A 27,506-nucleotide genomic window follows, 5' to 3' on the forward strand; every position below is an offset into this window, starting at 1 on the left:
CTCTCCGCCCGCGCTGACAGGCGGGCGCTGCGGAGGAAGGGGAGGGCGGCGGCGGCGGGCCGCGGCCTCACATGACTGCTGCCGCGATGGACGGCGAGCCACCGGCGGGCACGGAGGGCGCAGGTACGGGGCGGAGGCGGGCGGGGGTGGGGGTGTTGCAACCCGCTCACAGCTTCGGCACCGCCGCGGTGCCTCCGGCCGGGACGCGGGCAGGGTGAGGGGGCTCCCCGCCAAAACCTGAGGTAAAAAGGCGCCGCTTTGCCCCGCTCCCCACTGGGGCGGTGGGGGCCGGGCCCGGACTCGCAGCGAAATTACCCCGCAGCCAGGCCGTTGCGGTGGCCGGGTCGCGGTGGGTTCCCCTCCCCTTGTGAGGGTGAATAAGGGGGAGCCCTCCCCCCCCAGGGAGTGAGGACTTGCTGGCTTTGGGTCTGCTTCCCGGGAGCCTGACGGCTGGGACGGGGATGGGCGCGGAGCGGGACCGGACCGTCCCTCTGGAGGGGCATGCGGCTGAGGCGTCCGCGAGCGCTGACATGGCCTCGTAGAAGAAAGTTGGTGCCAGCGCTTGTGAAATGAGCAATGGAGGGAGGTCCTGGGTGAATGAAGAAGGTAACGCGCTCGGCTTGTAACAGTTAAACCGAGGAAAGCTTTTAGTGGGGAACGGGGTGTTAACAGCTCTCTAAAGTTCTTTTAACGTGGCTGAAGTTTCATACCGGCAATTCCTGCTCTGCGCACAGCAGTTTTTCCCCTCTATTTGGAAAGAAGAACCAGTAGAGGTTACAAGTGGTTAAGCTTTATGCAAGGAAGGATAGTTTGGTTGGGTTATACTCAGAGCCCAGTGTGTGTGTGTTTTTGATAGGCCTGTGATGCTCCTGATGCAGATAATGCTTTATAAATAAATTATTTTGGAATATTTCTGTCCAGGACTGATATAAGATATTGAGCAGCAGCCTTTGTGGAAAAAATGTCCTACTGTACCAAAGAGAGAGCTTGTTCAGGTATGTCTATTATGGATTTACTGTCTGCTTCAGGAGCCTGATAGAGATAAACCAGCTGACTCTGAGTATTCTTGATCTGATTAACTTCTGCACTGGTGATGGTGCTTCTGTCTGATCTACTCACCTTATCTAGAAAACTCAGCTTTCTTTGACCAAGATGCTATCGTGAACACTGAGAGAAGGTATCTGATGATCTTAGCGAAAGAAAAATAACTCTGTTAAAGCCAGAACCTTTTTATTTCTGTCATCATGGTGAGGGTTCAGCCGTGTTGGAAGTTTCACACCCGTAGGTAACTGGTTTTGCTCCCATTTGAGCCTGGTTTGCAGTGATTGCAGAGAGCTAATCCAGGTGTGTTGGCTGGGAAGAGAGGTTTCCCATTTTCTTCTAATGTTAACTCTTTAACTGTGTGTGCAGCATGTAGGAGGACTTGGTAGGGAGGGCTGTACCCATTACAGACAGTAGAAATCGCACATAACCACTCCAGGTTCCTTCGCAGTCTTCAAGTTTTAGTGCAGGTTGATGGAGAGAAATTTATTAGTTACGCATGTGGAGCTGGTACAGAAACAGAGAAGCTTTGATTGCTTTTCAACACTATTTGAGATGTGAATGATCTTGTTCTAACTATAAAATGTGTGAAAAGACTATTGGGAGACTGTCATGTGTGGGGTGGCACATAGTTATTTTAATGCTTAGATGCCAAGATCAAGTTTTCCCCCAGTGTAATTAAGAGGGTGAGAAACGTGCCTGGAAGATGAGAAGCAAACCAAGGAGATAAACAGTTTCTTCCGATGGGATTTTTCTTGACGAGTTTAAGGAAGGATGGTGGTGGAAACTTGGCGGTTTTGTAGTTAAGCCAAAATGCCCTTGTAAAAGTTTCCTGGAGTACAGTTCTGTGTGTCATTGCTTGTTGGGTTCCTGTTTTGGATGTGAATTTTTACACTTCCAGCCTTTTTGTTAGAGCTGGGTGGGAAAAATGATAGTTTAGGAATCTTCTTGTGTGAGCTGGGAAACTGCCCCAGCAAGCGGTTGATGTTTTGTCTCTGTAGCCTTTGGGAACATTCCTTGATGGATTTTTTTCCTCCCCTAATCCTGTTATTCTTCAATGTGTGCAGCTCCATCTCACTTTATTGTAAGTTTGGGACTGTGGCTCCATGCTGTCTTGTGAATGGTCTGTGTTCCATGTATTCCCACACTTGGGAAATCGATCACTTAAGGATGTAATGGCATAGTTAAAACAACAGGCTACTAGGCTTAAAGCTAGTTCTTGTTCTGTCACACAGATTTACTGTGTGGTGTTGGAAGGAGATAACTTCTTGTTGGAGGGTTTTTTTTTTCCTGCTGTAGTAGTGATTGTGGTACTTTGAGAACCAGTTAAAGGCCTACAGCTGTAGGGGAATGCAGAAATGCAAGTGCTTTTAAATCATTATTAAACAAAGCTTAGATAACCTCATCTACTTTTGAGTTGTGCTGTTACTTCTTTGCTTCATCATGAAATGCACCAAGTGCAAGTGCTCAACAGCAGTCTTAAACTGAGTTGGAAAAAAACCCAAACAACAAAACAAAATCAAAACCTCAAACAGGCACCAGAAAACCCCAGCACCTGAAAAACAAAGGGAAGAAAGCTCAACCAAAAGAAAAAAAACCCAACCCAAAACCTCCAGCGCAGCAAGCACAGGATGCATATTTGACATGCGCACTGAGAGAGCTGTGGTAGTGTTGGCTTCTTGTGTTGTTTTTGAAGGAGAAACCCCAAACGTTAGAGCCTGTTTTCCATCATCTAATTTTATGATAGTGTATGTATCTTAGGAACTTGTTTTGGCATTGGATAGCTTGTGTTTGCAAGTGAATTGTTGGGAAGGGAGAAGGGAGGGCACTATTGCACCATCTTATAGTTAGAATGCAGCTAAATACGATTGCTTGTACCTAGTGATAAACATGGACTTTTTTGCCACGTTGGACATAGATCTGTGTGTCAGTTAACTTTGTTAGATAAAATAGACTGATTCCTTTGCATTGCTTCTCTCAAAATAAGAGTTGCATGGGTTTAAGTTCCTTAAAACACCAAACAAATCACATACAGTTGTCTCAAAAGATATATAAAGCTCTTAAAGGGAAGAAAGTTTTGTTTGCCCTTTTTGGGGGGGGGGGGAACTTCTCTTTTTCTTTGCTTGTCTTTAGGGGATTTCAAATCATGTAAGAATTAAAAGGAAAAGAGTCTATTTGAAGTTGCTGAAATCCGCATCAGCCTTCAGAGAAGTTGGTGTGGACACTGAATTCTGGAATTATGGAAGAGTATGTTTGGCATGATAAGGGGGAAGGGCATTTCCATTATTCCCGAGGCTTTTCATGAGAAGACAGAAAGGAAGGGGAAATGCTGATGAATGATATATTTACATTGCTGCTTTAGTATTCCTGGCTTAGGAGTCTGTACTGGAGCCCTCATTTTTTGCTAGGGAGAAATCTGAGGTATCTGTGTACGAAGCCAGACAGTTCTCACATTGCCCTCTGTTTCCTGTGAGCTGGATCACCTCTGCTCCACATGGCCGTGGCCTGTGAGGATGGAGAATAAACCTTGGCTATTTTTCTTTAAGGCTTTGCTTCCGTTCAGACTCTTTTCTCCTTCTAGCATATCTGCTATTAATGTAATAAGTAATTCTATGGTACCCTCTACTTAAGTGTCTAATAAATTTAGCTGATTAGCACCCTGGTGTGATAAAGAGTTGTTAGTACCATCCATCTGTAAATGGAGATAAGGCTTCCAAGTTCAGTTGACAGAACTTAAATAGGGAAGGGAGGTCTGTGTTGTGATTTACCACCTATGCTTTTAGCCCTCACGTTGCCCTTCTCTGCTCTGTGCTTGCTCACATGTAAAACCTCTGTGCAGCTCACCAGGCACTTGAAATTCTACTTTGGGTTTCATAAATGCATGATCTTAGAAATGTTGATGGAGGAAACTGATCACTGTGGAGGGTGGTTTGGTGTCTGATCCTATGAATGGCAATCACAAACATTGAACACCAACTAAAGTGCGAAATGTGTGGTATAAAGTAGCAAAGCTTTGTTTTGCTGTAGTACCCTGTGTAAGTTTCTCAACGCCTTTCAGTCCAAAGGCTGCCTAACTTTTTCCCAGGGAAAAAAGCCTTAAAATAAGGAAGTACTATGCAGTAGCTTCATATTTGTTTTGTTTTACAACCAAACAGAACTAAGTCTGTGCTTTGAATTGCTTCTTTAAACTTTTATTTCTTACCTTCTTATCCTCTTGTTTGCATATGAATGCAGACATATATTCTTTTTAACTTTTATATCAAATTGTTTTCAGTTATCCCAGACCACTTTGTGGTGTTTTATTGACAACAGATTGAGAAACTGCTGTAGGGAAAGCCTAGCTTGCGCAAAACGAGCTGATTTTGATTTTGCCTGCTTCCCTGAGTTCCAGGGGGCCATTCCATACCTCATTTCTGTATTCACTTGCTACTCCATGTACATAAACTTTGCAGCAGATAATGATCTGCTGAAACCAAAGGGAATGCTTTCCAAACTCACTGTTCTCCAGCAGAGAGAGCGTGATGGGAAGCATTAAGTGTTTTGTTACAATGCATGTAAACCTTTTTACTGGTTGAAAATGGGCTTTCATACCAATGAGTTCCCACTATTATCCACCATTCCTGGCCAGGGCTCCTGAGGCTGTTCCTGAATTGACTCTTTAGTAAGTAGGATGAAAATGGGCTGAAGAATAGCTTCAGTATATATTGCTCTGCAGGGTTAGTGTTAATGCTGTGATTAAGTGTTTTCTAAAACAGGTTAACAGCTGTTCCAAAGTCATCTTCTTGTGTTCTCAGACCAGTGTTTGAGGCTCTAAATTCACTCCAAGTAGCTCTCTTGGTGATATGGAACATGCTGAGATTATTAATTAAACAGTAATTATTCACCCTTGTTTGTATGGTTGTCTGATTTATATGATTTCACACATTTAGACAAGGGTGAGATCTAAAGAAGCTACAGAATGTTTCAGGAAGAGCCCAGTGTGTGAACTGCTGATAAAAACAAAGGCATTTCCTGTAGGTGAGCTTTTAGAAAGCAAATTTAGAGAATAACTTGATGAAAACTGGCAAAGTATTACGAGTGAAAAGAGCCACGTGAGTGAATTGTCAAAGGAATGCCTGGGTCTCTCTATGGGGCTTCATTTCAGTTTCTTACAGGGTAATGTGGGTTCAGACCATTGTAAAGAATCAGAGAGGCCTCGCCATGGGTTTGGCTGATCATGCAGCAGGCTCCAGGACTTACAGATGAGATCCTGAAGGATTCATGGTTCATCCTATAAATCTTTTCTCCAATGATTACCTTTTGCCACTGGGAGTTTCAGTAGTTCACCAGACAGTGCTGAGCCACGCATTAGGGAACAGTTTGTGCCATGGAAACCTGGCTTTGTTGGTTGGCGGGCAGAAAGATAGAAACAGGGAGAGTGAATCAATAGGCAGGAGTGCTGTGTTAGTACAGGTTGGCCCTGCTCTCAGGGAAATAGGTGTGCTGCAGTTTTGGCTAGTCCCTCTCTGGGAGCTAGCTTGCACTGGCTGCGAGTGCTTTAGCATCCCATTGGACTGTGGAATTCTGTGTGAGTGTGCGTGCATTGGAGCAGCAGATCTCTCATGTCATGTTGCATTTTGCTGATGTGTCTTGAGCAATTAAACCCATGAATTACAAGGGTGTGCACCCAGAGAACCGCTGCTCTGGAAAACTGAGGCTGTCTCCTGCTTCCCATAGTTCTTTGTGGGTGTATTTTTGACACTTCCTTTTGACAGTGTGGTTCATCATACCTCGCTGCCCTGTGAAAGGTCAAATATTTTGCCTTGATATCTGTATTCTGTATGTGCTTTCCTCGTTTCCTTTGCAGTTCAGCACCTATCTGAAAAGCGGCTGTACAGATGTATTATGGCTTTAGCCAGCAGTATTCCATGTCAACACTGAATTAACTTGCATTATCTTGCTACAAATTTCTGGCAGGTAGCTTGAACTTTTCAGAAGCTGCTGTGTAACCCCTGTGTAGGTGCGGTTGGTAGGTGATAGGTGAGTCTATTAAAGCAGAGGTGTTAAGACTTGCTTCTCTGAGTCACGTTAACAGGAATCTGAAACCTGATGGGACACGTGGGATAAGGTCACTTGTCCTGGATTTGGTTTGGTTTCCTTAAGCTGTTTTATGGAACAAAGAATGAAGTGTCTGTTCTGAAGCTGTGTATCTAAGGAATTGGAGATTACTTGTTTTCCCCCATTTATCAGGACCTAGAGCACATGAAGAAACAGGTGGGAAAGCCTTATCAGGAGGAGGCCAGGGCTTTCAAGTTGTGGATATGTGTTCTTATCTTCCCTGAGTTAATCTCTTACAGTTGTCAACTTTTTGAACTATGTATCAAAGCTTAAAGAAATGGTTCTTGCTTCTGTTGTGTTCCTTTCTTTTTGTGTCTCAGAATTGTAGATATGTTTAAGAAGGGGCATATCTCTTGTACAATGGCAGGAGATTAATGCTGCCCAGCTTGTCTAGGTAACTATCATCAGTGGATTTAACTTGCTTTGTCAGAGAGCTTGCTCGCAGTGTCCCTCTTCAATAGACATATACAGAGAGGGAGCAACCCACATGTTCCAGGCTGGAGAACAGAACTTGGGTGTGGGTTGAGTAGATTCTTTTCACTCTCTTATGTATGAAGTGGGTAGGGGAAAAGGAGTGCTTTGGAAAACAATGTAAGCTTAGTATATGGTTGCATATGTGTAGTTATGAAGTCAAGTTGAGCTAATGGGCTGCAGTCAGTCATTCAATAAGGGAGGACTCTGCATCACCATCTTTGCTGCTGCTTTGATGTAGTTTGTCCTCCAGGGCCATATTCCTAAGAGCATCTTTGTCATTTTTGCATGTGTCTGGGGATCAGAATCTCTTTGTCTAAACCCATCCAGCAATGGTTGAATTCACTGTCAAATGCTGTTTGACTTTTAGCTGCGAGCAGTTGAATAAGTATGTTTGAAAGATTTTGGCAGAGATGGCTGTGGCAGAGGAGCTGTGGGTTGGTAGCTCTTAATTGGGAACCTTTTTCCCCTGCTCTTGAACTTCAGTGTATTGACATAGCAAATTATTGTAGTTCAAACCCACTGTAGCCTACTGTCACAGGGTTTAATAAGAACTCTGTCAAATGAAGTGTCTCCTTCCTTTGGAATGACATAAAATTAATGTATTACATTTCTGCAGCGCAGTAAAATCACACATTTTCTTTCCTTCCATCAGTTGTTCTAGGCAGGATCCAAAAGTGCTGAGCTAGGCTTTCATTCATTTTGCCAGATCCTGCTGTGGTGGGAGCTGGACAGACAGGAAATGCAGGCCTCTTAGCTGATTCACAGAACAAATTTGGCCTGTGCTGCTTCTTTTGCTTAGTAAAGATGTCTTTCTGGCTCTGTGTAATTCGTGGTGCTCCTGGGTGTTGTGAAGAGGGAGGTACCAGTGTCTTGAACGTGTGTGAAGTGGCATAGCCTCCTCTGGGAGTGGCTTGCCTGTTGCTCTGGTGGTGTTGCACCACTGTTGGGAGCAGCCAACAAGGGCACAGAATATTTTGAGGCTACTTCTTTTCACGTTATCTTATCAGGTCTACTGGATTGTTTTTTCCTTTTTGTCTTTTAGATTTGGCAAAGCCTCCAGTAAATGAACCGAGGGAACCGGAGCAGTTCCTAATGCAGGCGCCGCAGGGAAATCCACTGCTGCTTTCCCACACCCTACAAGAGCTATTGAGCAAGGATAGTGTTCAGGTGGAGCTTATACCTGAGAAGAAGGGCCTTTTTCTGAAACATGTGGAATACGAGGTTTCCAGCAAGGTAATGTGAACAAGCATTGGTCTTAGTGAGTGTGTTCTCTTAATGTCTCTGCAGTTGCTGTTGGCAAAGTCTTGATAGATGTGTTGGGTGATGATGCTTTTGAGTAGGCCAGTTGTATAAGCTTGCTTTTAATGCAGTAGTATTATGCTTTCTTGACCTGGGCTTCTGCAGTATGAAACCTCTTCTATCTGAGGTCTGGTGGATGCTGTTTGCTCACTCGAAACCTTGAGTTTGAAACCTCTGTGCAAAAGCAGATGTAGAACACTGAAAACTGGATGTTTTTGTAATGGATTGGTGTAGGCAACTAGGAAGGTCAAACTGTTTTCAGCTAGTGAAGAAATCATTTTGGCAGTGCTAAACTGAAATCCTTTATAGGCAGAAAAGGTACTGCAAATCCTGCAGAGGCCAGGCTGCTTCCAGTTTACTTGCCCCGACGCTGACCTGTGGGTTTCTCTCCTGGTGTAAGAGAAGATTGAAAATGATATATTTTTCCTATTTATAGAGCAGGCAGTGGAATAGCTCCTGTGTGTTTCTTCCAAGAAGGAAATCTGTCCTTTTCAAAGCAGACCATGGGCAATTCACATCTCCCAGGCCACCAAAATGTCAGTTGTTGAGTGGTGCTCAAACTGCTTTAGTCACTTGTACATATTTCAGTGGCACATTTGGGTCACTTGTCTGTAGTGATGTTGGGGCTGTTGGTGTTTTAGAGTGACATCTCTAAGTATGTCAGAGACTTGCGTGAGGGGAAGGGGGCAGATTCATTCACAGTGGCTGCTTCTGTGGCTTTCTGGGGCTCAGTGTCTGTTTTTGCCTTGATTTCAGGGCACAGGACTCAGTGATTCTGGTGGTCTCTCTACTATTAAAGTTTAGGAACCCATTATCAATTCTTTTCAGTTGCTGTCAGCTTTCCTGCAGTTGTCTCTGTAGAATGATACCTTCTCAGAAAGCAGCATAGCTTGGCCCTGAGCTTCAGCTGAGATCTGTAATGCAAATCAACATCAGATTCAAAAGCGGAGAGAGGCCCTGGAGCTGTGTCTGTTGGGCTCCAGTTATATGCCTCATTGCCTTATTTTTTGGTAATGCACAGTGCCACAGTGAGTGGTGGATGATGTGCAATGCAAATGGAGTGAGAATAAGTATGGTGTTGTGTAGTGTTTTTTATTAGCTGCTATAATAGTTGAATCTGTAGTAATAATGTGTGGGAGTTGTGGGGTTTTCATTGTTTTTACAAGGATTCCTGCCTCGTAAATGTCTTGTTCTAGCTGCTGCTTCACTGCTTTTGGAATGAAAACCCAGTTTCTTTGGCATCTTCTACCTATCGATGTAAGAAATGCAGAGTGAAGGACTAAGCTTTTAAAGGAACTTTCAATCTTGTTTATAGATCTGACATCAGTGAGAGGCCTCCTGTGAGGTTCATTTAAAACATCAGTCATTTGGGCTGATACTTAATGTGATCTAGGACTGTTCTGCCACCTTTGGATTTGAAACTGATTTAGAGACGGTTCCTAAGAGTTGGAACTCGAGGACTTGCAGTACTTCAAGAACTCTCTAGAGCACTTTAAAAATGTCAGCATTGTTTCTAAATGTTCTGTGTAATTTGGAAGACCAGGCAGTTTGAGGGAGCAATGGCATGGAATCACAGCAGATTTAGGGATATTTGTGATTTCTGGGTGAACTTCTTCCTCTCCGTTTCATGGTCTCTTTCATCTTGTGCGTGAATGAAATCTGAGTTGTGTTTTTTAACTGAAAATCTTACTCTCAAAAGGACTTCATGTGGGGGATCAGGCTGGACACCAGGTGCCCACCAAAGCTGCTGTACCTCTTCCCTCCTCAGCTAGACAGGGGAATGAAAACAGAATGAAAGGCTCATGGGTTGAGAGGAGGACAGGGAGAGATCACCCACCAGTTACTGTTACAGGCAAAACAGACTCGACTTAAGGAGATTAGTGTCATTTATTAGCAATCAAATGAGAGTAGGATAATGGGAAATAAAACTAAATCTGAAAACACCTTCCCTCCACCCTTTCCTTCTTCCCAGGCTTACCTTCACTCCAGATTTTTTCTGTCTACTCCCCCTGTGTTCATGACATTGTCTCTGCTGCTCCTTCCTCCCCAGGGGAGGGCTCCTCACACTCTTGCCCTGCTCCAGCGTGATCTCCCTCCATGGGAGACAGTTCTCCATAAACTCCTCCAACCTGAGTCCTTCCCATGGGCTGCAGTTCTCACTGCTCCAGAGTGGGCCCCTGTGGGGTCACAGCTCTTGCAGCAAACCTGGTCCAGCGTGGGCTTCTCTCTCCATGAAGCCGTGGGTCCTGCCAGGAGCCTGCTGTAGTGTGGGCTTCCCATGGAGTCATAGCCTCCTTTGGGTATCCCCCTGATCCACTGTGGGGTCCTCCATGGGCTGCAGGGGGATACCTGCTCCACTGTGGAGCTCCATGGGCTGCAGGGGCACAGCCTGCCTCTCCATGGTCTGCACCACAGGCTGCAGGGAATGAATCTCTGCTCCAGTTCCTGGAGCACCTCCTCCCCTCCTTCCTTACTGACCTTGGTGTCTGCAGAGCTGTTCCTCTGACATATTTTCACTCATCTTTCAATTGTTCAGCATCTTTTTTCCCCCCTTAAATGCGTTATCCCAGAAGCACTTCTGCTGTTGGCGATGGTCTCAGCCTTGGTAGGTCTGTTTTGGAACTGGCTGTGTTGGTGCTGTTGGACACAGGGGGAGCTTCTGGGGGCTTCTCACAGAAGCCACCCCTGTGACCCCTACTACCAAAATCTTGCCATGCAAACCCTATACACTGCAGTTAGAAGAATGCCATCTCTGTTCATAACTGAAAGGTGGCTGCTTTTGGAGTCTTCTCCCTCTTTCCCACCACAATGCCTCTAAAGAGAAGAAATGTGTCGTTGCTGGAGTGTCTGGGTGTGATTTCCTTCTTCCTTTTGTTTTCAGTGCAGCTGATAGCAAAAAAACCCGCATGGAAATGATTGTCCTGTCTGTTTATTGATTTATTCTCCCTGTTTTCTTACTTGCAGAGATTCAAATGCTCAGTCTACAGGCGATACAATGACTTTGTGGTGTTCCATGAGATGCTGCTGCAGAAGTTCCCGTATCGGATGGTGCCGGCACTTCCACCAAAGAGGATGCTGGGAGGTAAATCTAGGTCTCTCTTTTGACTGGAGGGGTCATGGTGCCAGTGTGAGCAAGGTGATACTGTAGAAAATATAGGTTTAAAAGTCTTTGCTTCTGCTTGGCTCAGAAAACAGCTCTGAGTTTGTAATACACAACTTTGAGGTGTGAATTATTGCTGTCCTAGAAATCCCCTAATTCTTTCTTGTGAAGGCGGTAAGACTCTGGCACAGGGTGCCCAGAGAAGCTGTGGCTGCCCCATCCGTGGCAGTGTTCAAGGCCAGGTTGGATGGGGCTTGGAGCAACCTGCTCTAGTGAAAGGTGTTTCTACCTGGTTGGAACTGGATGAGTTTTAAGGTCCCTTCCAACCCGAACCAGTCTGGGATTCTAAGAGCTGCTTAGGATAACCAGAGGCTAAAAGCTGAGACTGGAATCAGCTTGTCAGTTAACTCAAGTATATTTTAGCTGTTAGAATAGAAACCACCAAAGCATTCAAAGACTGAAAGTGTATCAAAGCTCCTTCAGGCCCTTTTTTCACTAATCTGGAATATTGGCACTGGTTTTAAACTTTATGATTTCAGATGTTGCATAACTATATAAAATCTATCTTTTTTTATACTTTGTCTGTGAAAGAACAAGCTTTTCACTGCCTTGTTTTCTGCCCATGCTGCTAAGCTTACTGTGTTTCACTCTATCATTTATTTCAGTCAAGGAGTCAGTGTATTGCTATAGGAAAGAGGAATTGATAAACAGTGAGCAGAGCAGGTGGATAGTGAACTGGAACAAAGCAAAATAATAGTGCTGGAAAGCTTCAGTGGTCATAGATTCTCATGATGGGATGTAAATTGTGAAGCCCTTTCTTTTGGGGTTGCAAAAACCCCTCTGTTGAATTTGACCTGATTCAGTGTTCTCAGGCAGAATTTCCACTTCATGCGGCACCTGTAAGTGAAGTGACCTTCTCTGATTAATCTCAGTATGCTTGAAAGAAACCTCCAATATATATCATTTGTCAGTCACTGTTATTTCCTTGTGTTCCTGGGGTGTTGATATCTCTGTGCACTCACCAGTGAATTGCCTCTCACAGATATATGTTCAAGAAAAAACTGATAGGATTAGTTCCCAATCTATGCTAGGAATAGAGTCCAAAACTGTGATGATTGCCTTTAGCCCAGTGCCTCTGCGCATATAGAAAAGCTGTGTAAGTGGTCTTAGCAGAAACTACAAACAGGAAAAAGGAAATGGAATGGGTCATGCCTGTTTCTGAGTAGGTTAATGGCCTGACAGATGGAATTGCAGGACACAGGATTTGATGGATTAGCATTGATGTGTGACTCCTGCAACCTCCTTCGTCCCAGGGTGTGTGGGCAAAGCTGTGTTCTTTTTATAGTTAGTCTGCTACTCTACCAAGTTATGCTCTTATTTTCATGAAGGTCTATTTTCATCCATGTGTCAGATGAATAAGATTGTTCCTCTGCTCATTTTGGAGGACTGCAGCAAACTGAGGCAGGTCATGTAGGAAGTGTGTCAATGACTCCAGAAATCTCCACGTAGGCTGAAACATGAACGAAGCAAAATCAAGATCTGCATCTCTAATGACAGAAAAAAAAACATTTGATGGGTGACACTGTACAAAGGATCATTCTAGAGAGTCCATGCAGCCAGCAAACCCTCAACTTAAAACCGAGGCAAGAGAGTAATACCCTTTAGTGTTACGAGTGTTGTTATGGATAAAAGCATTCCTTTAATTTCATTCTGTGCTGCTTTACCTTCCTTCAATTTTATTTTAGCTTAAATTTTCAGCTTCCTGAGAAACTCCAGGAGCTCTGATTTACTGCCTCACTGCAGTATTGCCAGAGTGAAATTCTTCCTGTTTCAGGAAGGCAAGTGGAACTTCTTTAGCTTGACAAGTAAGGACTTTGGGTGGATGTACTGCAGATTGCTGTGCAGGTCTTCCAGAGTAGTCTTTCACATCTTTAAGATCTTTACTGATATTGAACAGTCATCTCTGAATGAAAAGATGGGTACTGATCTTGAACAAGCAACTTCAACCAACCAACCAGCCCTTTCCTTTCTCCCCCAAACCTTTCTTCTCCCTCTAGCCCCCAAAATGCTTAACAGTGTGGAGGTGGGACAGGTGAGGGAACAGCACACTGAAGCTAGTTCTTCAGAACAGTGAGCAAACACCCCACAGTTATTTATGGGATGATCACTTTGCAAATGGCAGTGATCTTGGCAGTACTTTGTGCTGTGTTTCCCTGGAGCCCCAGACACACTGAGATCCCCTCTGGGGACTGCCTGTAGAACTGATTCAGAGGAAGAAGAATCTTTGTATGCCCAGGCTTCTGGCCTTAGACTTGATTGTTTATCCTGCTTACCTGTCCCTCCCAGGGGAAATAAGCACATGTAGATACATGCTGGGTTTCAGTGAGATGTAAAGAACCACTTGAAGGACTATTTGTTGTGATGGTGAATCCAAAAGATCTGTTGTAGGGAGCTGACAGGTAAGTAGCTAAGTAGGTCCAGAGCCTTGGGTGACATGGTCTAATCTGAGGTGTCCCTGCCCATGGCAGGGGATTGGAACCAGATGATCTTAAGGTCCTTTCCAGCCCTAAATATTCTATGATTCTAAGTGACCATTCTTTGGGTCTCTTGCAGTGCTATTTAGCAAGGGTTATAAGTACAAGGAAATTACTGGCCTGTTTTCCTTTTTTCCTGAGCAGCTGTACCCTGTGGTGCATTAATTGAAATGTAATGTTCTTCCTGTAGCTGATCGTGAGTTCATAGAGTCGAGGAGGAGAGCGCTGAAGCGGTTCATAAACCTGGTGGCTCGACATCCCCCTTTCTCAGAAGATGTGCTCTTGAAGCTCTTTCTGTCCTTCAGTGGCTCAGTGAGTACTTGTTAGCAGTGGTCTTGAGTTTGCATATCTTCCTGTAACTGCTTCGCTGGGCAGAGCTCAGAATTGCTTTTGACCTACACATTGTTGCTCCCTGTGATGAGAAGAATTTTCTCTCAATAGATATTTCTGCAGTTGCAAGTAGGAGGTAATTTCCCTCCTTCCCTTCCCAGGCATACAGCTTTCTGAAAATAACTGTTCTTAGGGGAACACATATTATGTGTGTCCTTAAACCTAACCTGGGTAAAGCTGTATCTGCTAAGTTGTGCTTTTTACTATTGCAGTATATCTGAGACTTGTGTGAACTTCCTGTGCATTACTTAGTTCTTTCATACTCATTATTTTCTGTACCTTCTGCAGGATGTACAGAATAAGCTAAGAGAGTTGGTCCAGGGAGTAGGAGATGAATTTATGACCTGCAGATTAGCTACCCAGGCCAAGGTATGTATAGGAATTTCTTGCAATGTATTATTCTGGCTTAAATGACTCTCTTCTCCAGGTGGATCAGATACGGTATTTATTGAGTGATGGAGACCTAAGGTGGGAGAGAGTTGTTTCCAAATTCTGAAGGACTTCTAAGCTTGTAATTTATCAAAAAGATCAAATAAATACTTGACTCTTAAGGACCTGATATTTGTAGCAAAGTGCTGGTTCATGAATATGATAAAGATTAAACAATGAGTCCTGCTCAGAACATGTTTCTCTGTAATTGTACTTGCATAACAAACTAATACACATACTGCACAATTTAAAAGCTAATGTGTAGTTTGACATCCTCTCCATGTATTCTTGCCCTCATTCTGTCTGTTACCCTCTCCCTTTGCATAATTTGGAGTGCTACAGAGAAGTTAGAGCTAAGTTTTCCTTATATCTGTTTAGTGCAGTGATTAGTGCTATAGCAAGTTTTAACTATACATTCCCTGTGTTGATTGAGCAATTTTAAAGCAAGTTGTTGTTCAGGTTCCTGCAATGCTAGCAGAAGGTTTTGCAACTGGAGCTTAATTCAGTGATACACAGGTCAAAAAGAGCTGAACTTTCAGCGTGCTGGACTTTGCCAGACTGGCATTACCAGCAGTGTCAGCACAGAACTTGTGAGCTTGAAATCTCACAAAACCCATTTTGTCTGTGTAGCAGAACTACAGGTTTTGGCCAACTCCATCTACACCCAGTATTTGAACCTCTTTGTGCCTCTGAAAATGGGGTTTTGGGTGACATCTGATTTGGACACCTAAATTGTGAAGCTAATCTCTTCGGGGCTATTACAGCACGCGGTACAAGAGCGCAAGCACAAGAGGGAAACCTGTCTCTGTCTGTTGTGTGGTATGCCCAGAATTAATGTATGTGAATGTGCCTCCCATTTGTCCTGCAGTAATCTCTCTTGCACTTTTCCAGGACTTCCTTCCCGCTGACATCCAGGCCCAGTTTGCTGCCAGCAGGGAGCTCATCAGAAATATTTATAATAGCTTCTATAAGCTGCGGGACCGGGCGGAGAGGATAGCTTCTCGAGCCATTGATAATGCCTCAGATCTTCTCATCTTTGGAAAGGAGCTAAGGTAGGCTGGGAGGAAGAGGATTTCCTTATGTGAACTTTTCTACTGTTGTTTCAGAGCTCAACTTTTCTAAGGCTTACCTGCAAATGGTCTGGTAAGAATGGGTATTTCAGTGCTGTCGGTATTATTAAATTTTTTCCTACTATAAAAGAGGAAAATAGATGCTTTTCACTAAGAATCAGCTAGGTGAGAAAAGACCTTTAAGATCATCAAGTCCAGCCATTACCCCAGGACTGCCAAAACCACCATTAAAGCATATCACCGAGGGCCTTTTCTGCATGGTGGTGGTGGTTCCATCACTGCCCTGGGCAGCCTGTTCCAATGCCTGAGAACCCTCTCTGTGAAGAAATTGTTCCTAATATCCAATCTAAACCTCTCCTGGCACACCTTGAGGCCGTTTGTCCTAAGGTTGCATTCCACAGAGCAAGAGGAAAGAAAATACAAATGCTTTGACATATAGGTACTGGTTTTATTGCCTCTTCCCCCAGTATATACACAGCTTTGCATTTGTGATTGTGCAGTAGTAGCTCAGCACTGCAAACTGTCTATAAACAGATTAGAACCTCTGAACTCTCTGCAAATATGTGTATCTGCTTAGTGGAATTTGTTTCCTAGAGTTGAACACTACTTATCTCCTCTTAGTGCTTTGGGCTCAGACACTACGCCGCTTCCTTCCTGGGCTGCTTTGAATAATAGCACATGGGGGACTCTGAAACAAGCCTTGAAGGGTCTGTCTGTTGAGTTTGCACTTCTGGCAGATAAGGCTGTGCAGCAGGTGAGTTCTTTACTTTTATCTTTCCTTTTCTATGAAGGAGGTGTGTTGGTGCCTGTAGTTTCAACTTGAATCATGAGTTCTGTGGACACAGGCACTTACAGAGTTAAGAGGGAGACTGTAGTCCAAACTCCATTTTCAGCCACCAGGCAGCTTGTTCAAGCTTGAATGAAAAAGCTGGACTGTGTTTAAATGGGAAAAAATACAATGGGCAAGAGAAGGGATGGAAAAGTGGCTTTCTTTTGTAATTTCAAATGCTTACTGGAGAATTGAAGTTGTACTATTACACTGAGCTGTCCAAAAGTCCTGCATTCTGTCATATTAATCCGATACAGAGAATCCAGGAGAATTTAGCTCTGAATCCCATTTTGACATTCAAGTACTTAAACATCACATGAGAGTCATTCAGACAAAAGCATCATATTGCTGTAAGTGTGCAGTGTGGTAATGACTGTCAGAATAACATGAGAACATGACAGTCTGGGAACGATAAGTGATAGTTTTATCTTCCCTTCTCTTCATTTCATTGTGTTAAGATACTCAGCATGCTTTTATAGAGCAGTTAGCCCAGGTGTTTTTCTCCAGAGAGCTCTATTGATACAGGAAGAAAAGACAGTGTTTGGTAAAGTAAAAAAAACAAGTAGTGAAATTTGGCTTGGTGTCTCATCTCTGCCTTCTGATGCATGGACTAGCATGGGGAGCATGCGGGTATTTATAGTTTTAATGGATCAGTTATCTTGTGGGAAGGGAAGATGAAAGATTGGAGGAATCTGCAAGAGCAAGAAATTCCAGGCAGAGAGCTGAAAGGAGTGACACAGGACTGTGAAACTAGCTCCTCCTGTTACAATGATCAGTCAATTGGAAAAGCTGTGCCTGCTCCAGTCAGATCTTTGTTCTGCATAGCAGAGACGAAACACTGAAGTGCCATCTGAAAGGGTTTTGATGTGGTTGTGTAAGCATTGATGTGCCCTCGAGAATGCAGTGGAGGGCCTGCGTGCTGTAAGGATGTGAAGAGCTGTGATGTTGCTCCTTACCAGGCTCACGTAAAATGTGCTTTTTCCTTGTTTTCTAGGGTAAACAGGAAGAGAATGATGTGGTGGAGAAGCTGAACCTTTTCCTGGACTTACTCCAGTCCTACAAAGTGAGCTCTGCTGTTCTTGTGCCAGTGAGAAAGTTGTTTAGAGCAAGCCTGTGCTCTTTAGAGGGTGTAACGCCAACTGGATGGAAAACTGTTTGGGAGGCCAGTTCAGAGGCAAACTGGGCATCTGGCAGAGGGAGTGGCTGTTGGCCGTAGCTGGCTCTGTAGCCTTACGGATCAGCTCATCTAGTGATGAGAACTTGCCAAACAGCAAACCCTGCAAGGAATTGAAAACTACAACTGCTTGAAACTATGCAGATCAGTGACCTTCTCTCCAGATTTGGCTGCTTTTGGGTCAGAGCAGTGAATTGAACTACTACTGGTTTGGTCATGGAGACATAGATTCAGTTACAGATAAGTTTTTGTTAATACTCATCTTTCAGTCAGACACTTTTTTCTTAGAAGCATCTCCTGACATGGGATGTGGCAGCCTCTCCTGACATTCCCAGGCCTGAACTGGAATAGAGGGACACTGGCAAGCTCTCACCAGTTAGTTGCCAGCACTTAATATTGAGAAGGGCATGAAAGATAAGAGGACTGATAAGAGGCAATCTGGAGTATTTTGGATCTTAAGCTCACTGCTCTGGCTCCGGGCAGTTTTGGTTTTTGGATTCTTAGCTGCCAACATCTTTTTGACCCTCTTGAAAAACAAAGAAACACAAATCTGCATAGGAATCACATAAAGCATCAGTGTGTGTTTGTGTTCCGCTTGGCTTGCCTGCTTGCTGTCTCTTAGCTTCCACTAAGTACCTGTTTTTTCTTTTTCTCATACAGGACCTGTGTGAAAGACATGAGAAGGGGGTATTGCACAAGCACCAGCGAGCACTGCATAAGTACAGCATGATGAAGAAGCAGATGATGAGTGCCACTGTGCAGAACAAAGAACCCGAATCGGTAGAGCAGTTGGAGTCTCGGATTGTGGAGGTAGGGCAGAAACCTGGGAGAGCAAAGGGTTGTACTGGGCTCCTGTAATGGCGCTGCTCTGTGCCCAGTCACATTTGCAGAAAGCCATTAGACTTGAAAGGGTAACCTGTACTTTGGGTAATTTGAGCTACCTGCTGTGCTACATGGAAACACCTTTGTTTTCCTCAATGCTTATGACTGGCTTTTGGTAACATGTTATTTGCAGGAGCTCTGGAAAGTCTGCATGATGGAAAATGCTGTTTGTATCCTGGAATCACAGAATGGTTTGGGCTGGAAAGGACCTTAAGATCAACTGCTTCCAACCCCCTGCCATAGGCAGGGGCACCTCGCACTAAACCATGTCACCCAGGGCTCTGTCCAACCTGGCCTTGAACACTGCCAGGGCTGGAGCATTTACCACTTCTTTGAACAGCTTGTGCCAGTGCCTCACCACCCTCACAGTAAAGAACTTCTTCCTTGTATCCAACCTGAACTTCCCCTGTTTAAGTTTAAACTCATCACCCCTTGTCCTATCATTACAATCCCTTCCAGCATCCCCGTAGGCCCCGTTCAGATATTGGAAGGCTGCTATGAGGTCTTATCAAATGGGTCCAGGAACTCCTTTTTTAGGTTTTTGGTATGTGTTTGAATTGCCAGTATGATGAGGAATGCTGTGCTCTCCTGCTGCATGTGAACTTCCTTGGCACCCTCTTGCTAGCAATTTGTTTCACTGAGTTCCTTTTCTTTCAGCAAGAAAATGCTATCCTAACCATGGAGCTGCGGAATTACTTCTCTCTGTATTGCTTGCATCAGGAGACACAGCTCATCCACATCTATCTGCCTCTCACATCTCACATTTTGGGGGCTTTTGTCAACTCCCAGATCCAGGGTCACAAAGAGGTGAGCTCTTCTGGACTGTGTTTGTCTTCCCAAAATATGAATGAGGATTGGAATGTGTTTGTTTTCACCTGTGGGCCTTCCTCCTCTCATCATCTGCCCAGCTGGGCTCTTTTGTAACTCCTTAAGAAGTCACCTAAGGTCTTTCCAGTTTAGGATGAGGGTCCAGGCTGGCCTCTAACCCCTCTAAAGACTTCATCTTCTTGCAGCAAGCCTCTGTGGGTTTCTTCCCTTCTTTCACTTGCACATGGCCTTACTCTACAGGTAGTTGAGGAAGACCTGACCAAGTGGCTATTCTGTAATGAATGATGTGTCTTTGCTAGATGAATCTTCTTTCTGTTGTGTTACAAAAGAAATTACATGACAAGGAGCAACTTCCTTGGTTTTGCTCTGAATCCAGGAGCTCCCTTTTGTTAACCCCTAAATGTGACCTTCAGCATTGCCCGCATAGAGACTTCCTTGCATTCATTATATTAAAGTCTCTTCCCCTTCAGCTTCCCCCCTTCCTTCAGTGAAGGAATTTGACCAAGGTATGGAAACTCCATTCCATGCATACTCAGAGAGCTGCATTATCACACTAGTCAAAAAGGGGCAGTCTGGGTCCACTGAACTTCCACAAAGTACTTCAGCAAGTTTGACTTGTGCTTTGGAGCACTCTGAAAGTGCAGCTGAAATAGAACACAGTGAGATGATGGTCATGGGTGTTTTCTCTCCTTGTGCTTTGGAGTACTCTGAAAGCGCAGCTGAAATAGAACACAGTGAGATGATGGTCATGGGTGTTTTCTCTCCTTGTGCTTTGGAGTACTCTGAAAGTGCAGCTGAAATAGAACTCAGTGAGATGATGGTCATGGGTGTTTTCTCTCCTTTTCCACTCCCAGATGAGTAAAGTTTGGAACGAACTGAAGCCGAAGTTGAGCTGCCTCTTCGTGGGATCCAGCAATATGCCAACTCCACCACTGTCACCTCCAGAGGGAAACTTCTTCTCCAATTAATGTGCTGAGCATCCCGCCTGGAGCAAGAAATGCGATCAGCGAAGGGGTGGGACCTCTACCTCCAGATGTTAGAATGAATCCTCCAAACAGCTATTTTTATTCTGTAATACTGCTGCTTTGAGCTGCTCTCTGATTAAGATGGACTGGATGTGGGGCAGAACATACAGATAGAGAGACAATCTCTTCATTTTGAAATGCTCTGGGGCAGAGCTGATGTTCGTTATCTTGCAGATGCTCTTCATGGGGTCAGGATGTGACCCAGTGCAGTGAGTGCTGCAGTGTCGTTGCTGATGCCTCTGCATCTTGTACTAACAGTCCTCCAGTAATGAGTATCTACACACGTGCTGACACATCTCTGAAGTGCTGAGATGAACAAGATATCTGAAGCACTTGCTTGTAGTAGAGATGGATTGCCTTTTAAGCTGGGGAGGGCCTGTGTTAGGGACATATGTGCATAAGGAAAGCTGAAAGCCATCCCCCATCCCATTGGAATTGATTTCTCACTGTTAGACCTTAGCACAAGATACATGAACAGAGTGGCTGGGGTGAGGGTCTGTGCTGCTGGGTGAGCAGGATTGTCCCTGTGAGGCTGGGCAGGCTGTTGTGTTCACCACTGCAGGGCAGCCTGGAGACTTGCTCATCTCTTTCAGTTTGGGGCCAAAGACAACTGGGTTCAAGAACTCAGAGGAGTTTGCCTGGTGTAAACGAGAAAGTAATAGAATAGAACACTCATTCATTGTAAACCACTCCTACTACCTGAGCAGCAGTGACCAAAGTAACTTGGTTATTATTGTCTTCTGGAGGTTCTGACATCCATCTCTTCAGTAGCTGTTTAGGACTACTGGAGAGCTGCTGAACTGAAGGCTGGTGTTCTCTTTGGTCTGATATCAGATGCAGTATCCTGTTGCACCAGCATGTTGGGATATGATGCTGATAAAGTTCATTAGCAAAAAAGATCAGTATTTATCAGGATGTTACTGTCACTCATTTCTGGCTGTGGGTAGCACTGGAGTGTGTTTGTGAAGGAGAGAAGACAATTAAGTGACAGTTCTCTCTCAGAATAGGACAGTCCTTAGTAATAGAATGATTTGTGATAGAGGGACCAAACATTCTCCATGTTTTGCTTTGTTTCTTGGGTGGTTTACCCTCATGAGGCCAAGGGTAGGGGCAAGAGACCTTGCGTGCCATAGAATCATCTGTTTCCTCAAGGGAAATGGTGCATATCCTCCAGAGAAACTGATAACTGAGGAAACTGCAAACGTGCGCAGCAAAACTTGATGTGAACAGGACTCCCCTGAATCTGGCTCCTGTGGGGTCAAAATAGCTGCCAAAGGGGAATTTGAGACTTGGCTTCTTAGTGTTTTCTTTGAGTGGGTAAAAAGGAAGCACATTACCAAGGGTGGGTGCTCGCTCTCAAACTGGAACCGTTGCAGTATTTCCCACTGGGGAGTGTCCCCATTAGCAGGAAGTAGATTTAAGTCCTCCAATCACAAAAGCTTTTTTCATTATTAATTTAGGAAACTCAATGCAACATGAAGTTCTTCCTAGCCCAGGCGGAAATTACGGGTTAGTTTCTTCAGCTAGAAGTGAGATAGTTACTTGCCCAGTTCCATGGGACAGGCATAACTATTACACACACCCCTCAAAATGTAAAGTGCACTTAAGTGGGTGAGTTTCTTAAGCGCTGGGCCTTAAGGAGTGTGTAGGGTGTCCTGTTTAACAACTGCTCGGAGTTAAGAGCTTTGTAGAGCAATTCAAATGTTAACTCTCCCCTGAGTATCTCCTCCCATATATTAGCCATGTCCAGCCAGACAGGGTTGATACTTGCTCCTGAAGATTTCCACAGTGGTGCAGCAGAGATTCTGCTCAGCAAGCCAGAACAAACTGGTTCGGAAGGGAAACATCTGTGCAGCACGGTAATAAAGAAGACAGTATCTCAAGAATGGCACAGAAGGTTTTTCTGCTTGACCTTATCAGGAAGGTAGTTTGAGGTTGGAGTGTGGAGAGCATGTTGCTGTAATTTTATATGCTCTTTGCTCCCAGCATCTTTAGAAGGTGCTGACTGGTTACAGCCTGTCGTTTGCTTAGTCTTTGAACCGTGTTCAGCCTCGTTTGCCTGATGTGCTGAACAGGCAGACTGAGAAAATACCATGTTTTGGGGCAAGATCTGCTATCTGTATGGTGCATCTTCTATGTAACGTGTCTGGCTGGGGTAGATGACTGGGCTGTGTCCTGCAGGAGCACTTGCTAAGTATTAGCGTGAATGGAACTTGGCATTTCTCACTTTTATCTGAAGTTACAAGTTTGGACTTTATTTACAAACAAAACAAAAAAAACCCAAACATCAAACCCACATTTGGGCTTTAGATTAACTCCTCTCTTCCTGTTCTCCTTCAAAGCAGGAATTCTGCAGTCCAAAAGCAGCGACTGTAATGGTGATAAATACAGACCACATGACCTGTAAAGAAACTGGAATTACATTGCTTGGAGAAAATCCCCTTTCCAGCCCTCGCCTCTCTGAGGGGGAGCAGTTTTGGGGGTGGATTTCCTTGGTTGGGTTTTACTCTGTTCACCTATTTTGAGAACAGAGGCCTGGTATTCTCAAAGCTGATACAACTAATGGCACTTTCAGAGTTCCTCTCATACTGGACTGTCAAGCTTCTGTCTCATTCCTAAATACCTGCCTACACTATTTCATACAACCCCTAGTTTGCTAATCTTATTTTTGGGAGACTGGTCAGTGTGCAAATAGCACTGTTACATTTACCTCAATATGTGAGGGGTTTCCTTACTGTATTTGTTCTGTTTAGTTTATGGATCTGCCAGGCTTGGGGAGCAGCACCAAGCTTCCTTCCTCTTGAGGGATACAGCAGGGAGTCAACCCAGTTGACTTCAATTGTTTTATCTCCCCTCATCAGTGTAGGAGAATCGGTTCTAGTTACCTCCGTGCTATTGCCTTCTGCAGCAAACAGCCCAGCTATACACAAGGGTAGGAACAAGATTTAATGGAGTTGGTTCCGTTGCTGGTAGCTGGGTAGATTGCGCTAAACACTAATCAAACCAGGAGACTAACTGATGCCTGTCCAAGAACTGATGCTCCTGTAAGATGTAGTGCCCAAGAGTTAATGTGCCTTCTTGAGTGGAAGCTTTCTGTGTGTTGCTGGAGGTCACAGGGCTTTTCATATGTTCAACAGTGATGGTAGAAAAGGCCTCCAATGTTCCTGTCAGTATCTGTCCAACCTGTTGCGGAGGTATCAGGGTAGTAAACAGCTGAGAACCTGAAACCGTGCCTGAATACTGTTTTATCAAAAGGGCTATATATGTGTTTGTCACTCTTGAGGTCTCCTCTGCTCCGAGCTGTGAAGTGGCAATATAGAGGCTTTTTGACCAGTGTCGTGTTGAAAGGCTTTCAAAACTGTATTTACAATAGAACCTTCATCTTTGATCCTGCTTTCCCCCTCCTGCCATCTTTGCAAGTTGTTGTTCCTCAATGTTCAGCAGTGCCTTGCTGCATTCCAGTGCTTTTACTCTTCTACTTTGATCGTGCAAGGGTGTAATTCCTGGAATTTCTACCAGGCTAATTTCCAATCTTAAGTTTGTGCTCTTTCCTAAAAGACAAGATCACCAGCTGGGGACACAACTTGTTTAAAACATGTCAGTCTCCACAGCTGGGTAGGAGTAATACTGTCACTGCTTTTTGACAGGAGCTAAAGAGGAGATAGCAAATAGAAGTGCAAGCATGAGCCACACTTGTTCTTTTCCTTCCTAAAGTGTTCCTGGAGTTACTTGCTGTTCCTGGAGGAATAGAAAGTAACTTGCTCTCTCTCAGCTTGCCATTTAGTTTCCACCAGGAAATAACCCAAACTAACATCACAGGTATCAGCTGCCAGTCACCCCCTTTCCTATGACACAGTCAGGTCTTGCACCCCGCTACAAACTACCTATCTCCTTGTGCGTATTTTCTCTTCTCTGCTTACCTCGAGCCCTTCTCTCCACCAGAACAGCCAGAACCTCTTAATGCTGTGTCAGGAACAGAGGGGAGTATCAAGAACTCTGTAAATAACCGTGCAGCACAAAAGCAAAAGCAAGATCCTAAGGTGTTAACTCTTATCTTCTGTCTGAGCTGTAACTTCCTGAGCACATGAAGAAGGGCATTTTTGACTGCTATAAATCATTCAGAACTGCTGGAGGGAGACAAGAACAAACAATCTTGTTCAGAGGGTGTGAATTTTGCCTGCCTGGAATATCCTGTATCTTTGCTTTGCTCAAATAGCCTTATGTATGAAGCACTTTATCCAAATGCAGGAATTAAAGAACTATTACTACAGCTGTTAGACTGGAAATGTTTACAGAGCCTGTATTACATTCCAAGAGTCTATCTGTGTTATATGTGTTTGTAAAAGTTTAAACCAAAAACCAAACAAAACTTGTGTAAGAAGTTACATATGTGATGTGTTATTTCTAGCATGGTTTCATTCAGCCTTTGCTGCCCAGTGTGCTGAGTTGGGCTGAGCAGGTCACTTGCAGCCAACACACGGCAAAGCTTGCAGCCATAGGTGATGGCACTTTGCAATGTGGTTTTGCTCAAAGTTGATTTTGTTCAACATATTTTACAAAGGGCTTTCACAGTGCTGGTCAAGCTTTGCCTTACCCCAGGAGTTAATGCTGAATAAGGAACTGGATAGATGCTGGCAGAGAGAAGATAATCAATTCTGCTGCATCACTGTCCACTTAATGCTTCTGTGAAAGGAAGCCAACTCCTGAAAGGCCCTTAACCCATAGAGAAGGCAGCCAACATTTAACAACAGAGCAACGCGTGCTTTTACTAAAAAATAGCTTTAATCTTAAAAAAAACCCAAACATTTCCAGCCATGAGGGGAAAGCCTAAAACATCATTCACCTGTGCAGGAAAGAGTTAACACTATGTTTTTAATAGCTGTGATCACATAACCCTGGCTGAAGTGTATGTAACACCGCCAGGGACTTCACAGCATGGACAACCTCGTTACTTTTATTTCTGCTCTAGGAAGCCCCCTTATTTTCCTGGTTACTTCCCAGTGACCTGACATATCAGCCTTCTTGCTGGAGAGCTGAGAAAGAAGACCCTTGGAAGTAGTACTCGTGGTGTTCTAGCCCAGTGTGGGCAGCAGCACGTGGGTTGACTGCTTCTGTTTTCTTAAACTTCCTCCACTTCTTTCAGGTTGTGCTCCAGGATTGTGTCTTGTCCCTGGAACTTAAAATAGCCCCGAAACAACTTCTTCTGAAGCACAAGGGGAAACCAGTAGATATCGTCTGCCCACATGCGACTGAACGGCACCTCATCCAGCTGAAACCACTGGGGACGCATTTCTGGTGGCAGAAAAAACAAAACAACTTGGTGTGAGACTTTCTCCTGGGGGTGTTTTCCTCATAGACTCTTAGAATAGTTAGAGTTGGAAAAGACCTTAAGATCATCTAGTTCCAACCCCCCCTTTGAGTATGTGTCAGTAAGTTCCACTCTACAGCTCAGCTCCATCCCTTCGCAAAGGGATTTTGGCATGAATAGTTCTGCATTTCCAAAGAGCAGTACTGTCTCAGAAGAGAATGCGCATCCTTCCTTCCCCTCACTTACCATCGCTTTCTGTTGGCTCTCCATGAAAATCATCTGCCCGGAAAACGTGAACCTCCATGAGTTCAGAGTTGCCCACAAATTCAAATGTGATCTGACCCATCTTCTGCAAGGTGTTCACAGTCAGTCCGCTCTCCTCCAGGAGCTCCCTGCACAAGAAATAGACTTCTTCACATGAAAGCAAGCAGTGGGAGAACCAAAAAGCAGTTGTTAGCTTTACTTGCACGTTCAAAACTCTTCTAGTAAACTAAAGATGAACGCCGCACCTGCAAAACGGAGCAGGGCACAGCCCCTACTGACTGACACCACGGAACAGCCAAGTCAGACTAGCTCCTGTGTTACTCTAAGCTCCTAAAGGCTGGTAGGAAAACAGTCTATGTTGGAAATGGAAGATTCAGGAAAAATTGTTTAGCATGATTTACATCCCTTACAACATGAAGATCTTTTCTGAGATGAGTTAGAAGTGGGCTAACGCTTGTATGACTGTAGCTGGATGTGGTTTAAGAACTCCAAGATATGCTTTGTTGGCTTTGCCAACTTCAAGCTGAAGCTTTTAGAAGTGTGGAGAAGCAGGTAAGGAATACTGAAGCAGCTGTACTGCAACAAACTCAGCTACTTCTGAGGTTAACTGAACCTAATTTAAAGAACACTACACGCTACTAACATCATTTGCATGCAGAGTTAGGAATACCATTTCCCATTCAAATGCCACATAAAAACACAAAGCAGTTGTGTAAACTTTCTATTTCTGCTGCTTGGAAGTACATTTAGCATAAGGAGAAGCTACAAGGGAAGACTTAAAGAGCACTTTGAAGGACTTGCCAGACAGCTCTTTCCCATTTGTCAGCATGCACAGCTACTCGAAGCACATTCAGTTACTTGCTCTCTTTGTGCTATGTGCTTAGGGCTTATTTTATTTTAGCCTACCCCTAACAGAGTCAGCATAACTTGAAGTTAGAAATGTTTTTTCTAATGGACAAAAGTAAGGAATGCTTGGAAACAATGCATCTTCAGTTAAGGTTAATAATTGATGTAGTTGAATATTTGGCAGCCACTTAATTTCAAAATGTAATGGAAATGCTCTTTAAGGCTCCAGCTTTCTTTGGCATCGATTTCATGGGTCCCATCCTTCAAAATCATGTTCCAACTAAATAGCTTAGCTAATTTTAGTTTCCTTGAGCAACTGTGTTTAAAACAGAGGCAGTTTTCCAGCAGCAAATCTAAAAGCCTCATTTGACAGGCTGTGATAATTGAATAACAAAGTACAACACTGCTATGGTTCTCCAAGCAATTTATCTGTTGGCTGTTTGGCTCCGTATATAGGAAGTAGAAACATTACAGGGAGCAAACTGAAAATAATGAACTAAGTATTCCCCTTACAAGATGTGCCAGGGAGGAGCCATGAGTGCCCAGGTGCTCATAGGAATGTGATGTACCCAATGGAAGATAGGGATCTTAACAGACAGAGGAAACTTGCTCATGTTTCAGCTTAATGTTTAACTATCAGTGCTGTGAGGACACTTCACACCTTACACCAGTGCAAAGCCAACTGAGACAGTGCAACACAGAACCATGGCCTAATACCCCAGCCCTGAATACAGAGCAGCCAAGGTAAGTTTGCTTTGGACTGTGTGATGCTTCTTGGAGGAGAGTTGCACCTAAAGTAGCTGTGTCTACCTGGCTCTGGGGACTGCTTCCTGCTCAGCTGGTATCAGTGGTGTCGCTGCAGTGAGCTCCTACCAGCTGCATGGAAAGGGATGAGGACTGGGCTGTTCTGCACTCC

At 44.3% G+C, this 27,506-nt stretch overlaps 2 protein-coding genes across 8 annotated transcripts in view; one reads left to right on the plus strand and one right to left on the minus strand.

Annotated features, from left to right (window-relative positions):
- SNX8 (sorting nexin 8) lies at positions 1-24,442 on the plus strand. 3 transcript variants are annotated; one of them, XM_062613601.1, is made up of 12 exons: positions 105-123; positions 922-995; positions 7,655-7,845; positions 10,876-10,993; positions 13,736-13,857; positions 14,224-14,304; positions 15,256-15,416; positions 16,056-16,188; positions 17,258-17,326; positions 18,098-18,247; positions 18,977-19,126; positions 20,002-24,442. In XM_062613601.1, the coding sequence occupies exons 2-12, from the start codon at positions 962-964 to the stop codon at positions 20,113-20,115; spliced, it is 1,323 nt and encodes a 440-aa protein (XP_062469585.1). In that variant the 5' UTR covers positions 105-123; positions 922-961; the 3' UTR covers positions 20,116-24,442. The 3 variants fall into 3 exon arrangements, with proteins under 3 accessions (XP_062469583.1, XP_062469585.1, XP_062469584.1); XM_062613599.1 differs by lacking the exon at positions 922-995 and having other exon boundaries at positions 1-123; XM_062613600.1 differs by lacking the exons at positions 105-123; positions 922-995 and adding an exon at positions 555-606.
- Positions 23,511-27,506, minus strand: part of NUDT1 (nudix hydrolase 1) — a 5,461-nt gene continuing 1,465 nt past the window's right edge. For 2 of the 5 annotated variants that reach the window (XM_062613604.1, XM_062613606.1), the window contains 2 exons: positions 25,727-25,891; positions 24,936-25,464 (listed from right to left, as the gene is read on the minus strand). In XM_062613604.1, the coding sequence (XP_062469588.1) occupies positions 25,292-25,464; positions 25,727-25,891 (338 nt within the window). In that variant the 3' untranslated portion in view covers positions 24,936-25,291. Of the gene's footprint in view, positions 23,724-24,935; positions 25,465-25,726; positions 25,892-27,506 lie in introns of those variants that run through there. The other 3 variants (XM_062613602.1, XM_062613605.1, XM_062613603.1) reach the window with 2 other exon arrangements.

This window comes from Pezoporus occidentalis, unplaced genomic scaffold (genome assembly GCF_034315485.1).
Source record: "Pezoporus occidentalis ecotype Australia unplaced genomic scaffold, CSIRO_AGI_Poc_V1 ctg169, whole genome shotgun sequence".
In the NCBI taxonomy this organism is placed as follows: domain Eukaryota; kingdom Metazoa; phylum Chordata; class Aves; order Psittaciformes; family Psittacidae; genus Pezoporus; species Pezoporus occidentalis.

Bases quoted from the DNA above. Each gene is read 5' to 3' on its own strand.
- SNX8 (XM_062613599.1), top strand. From the start codon at position 72: ATGACTGCTGCCGCGATGGACGGCGAGCCACCGGCGGGCACGGAGGGC. The intron at 15,417-16,055 runs GTAGGCTGGGAG...ATCTCCTCTTAG, and splicing joins ATCTTTGGAAAGGAGCTAAG to TGCTTTGGGCTCAGACACTA. The intron at 17,327-18,097 runs GTGAGCTCTGCT...TTTCTCATACAG, and splicing joins ACTTACTCCAGTCCTACAAA to GACCTGTGTGAAAGACATGA.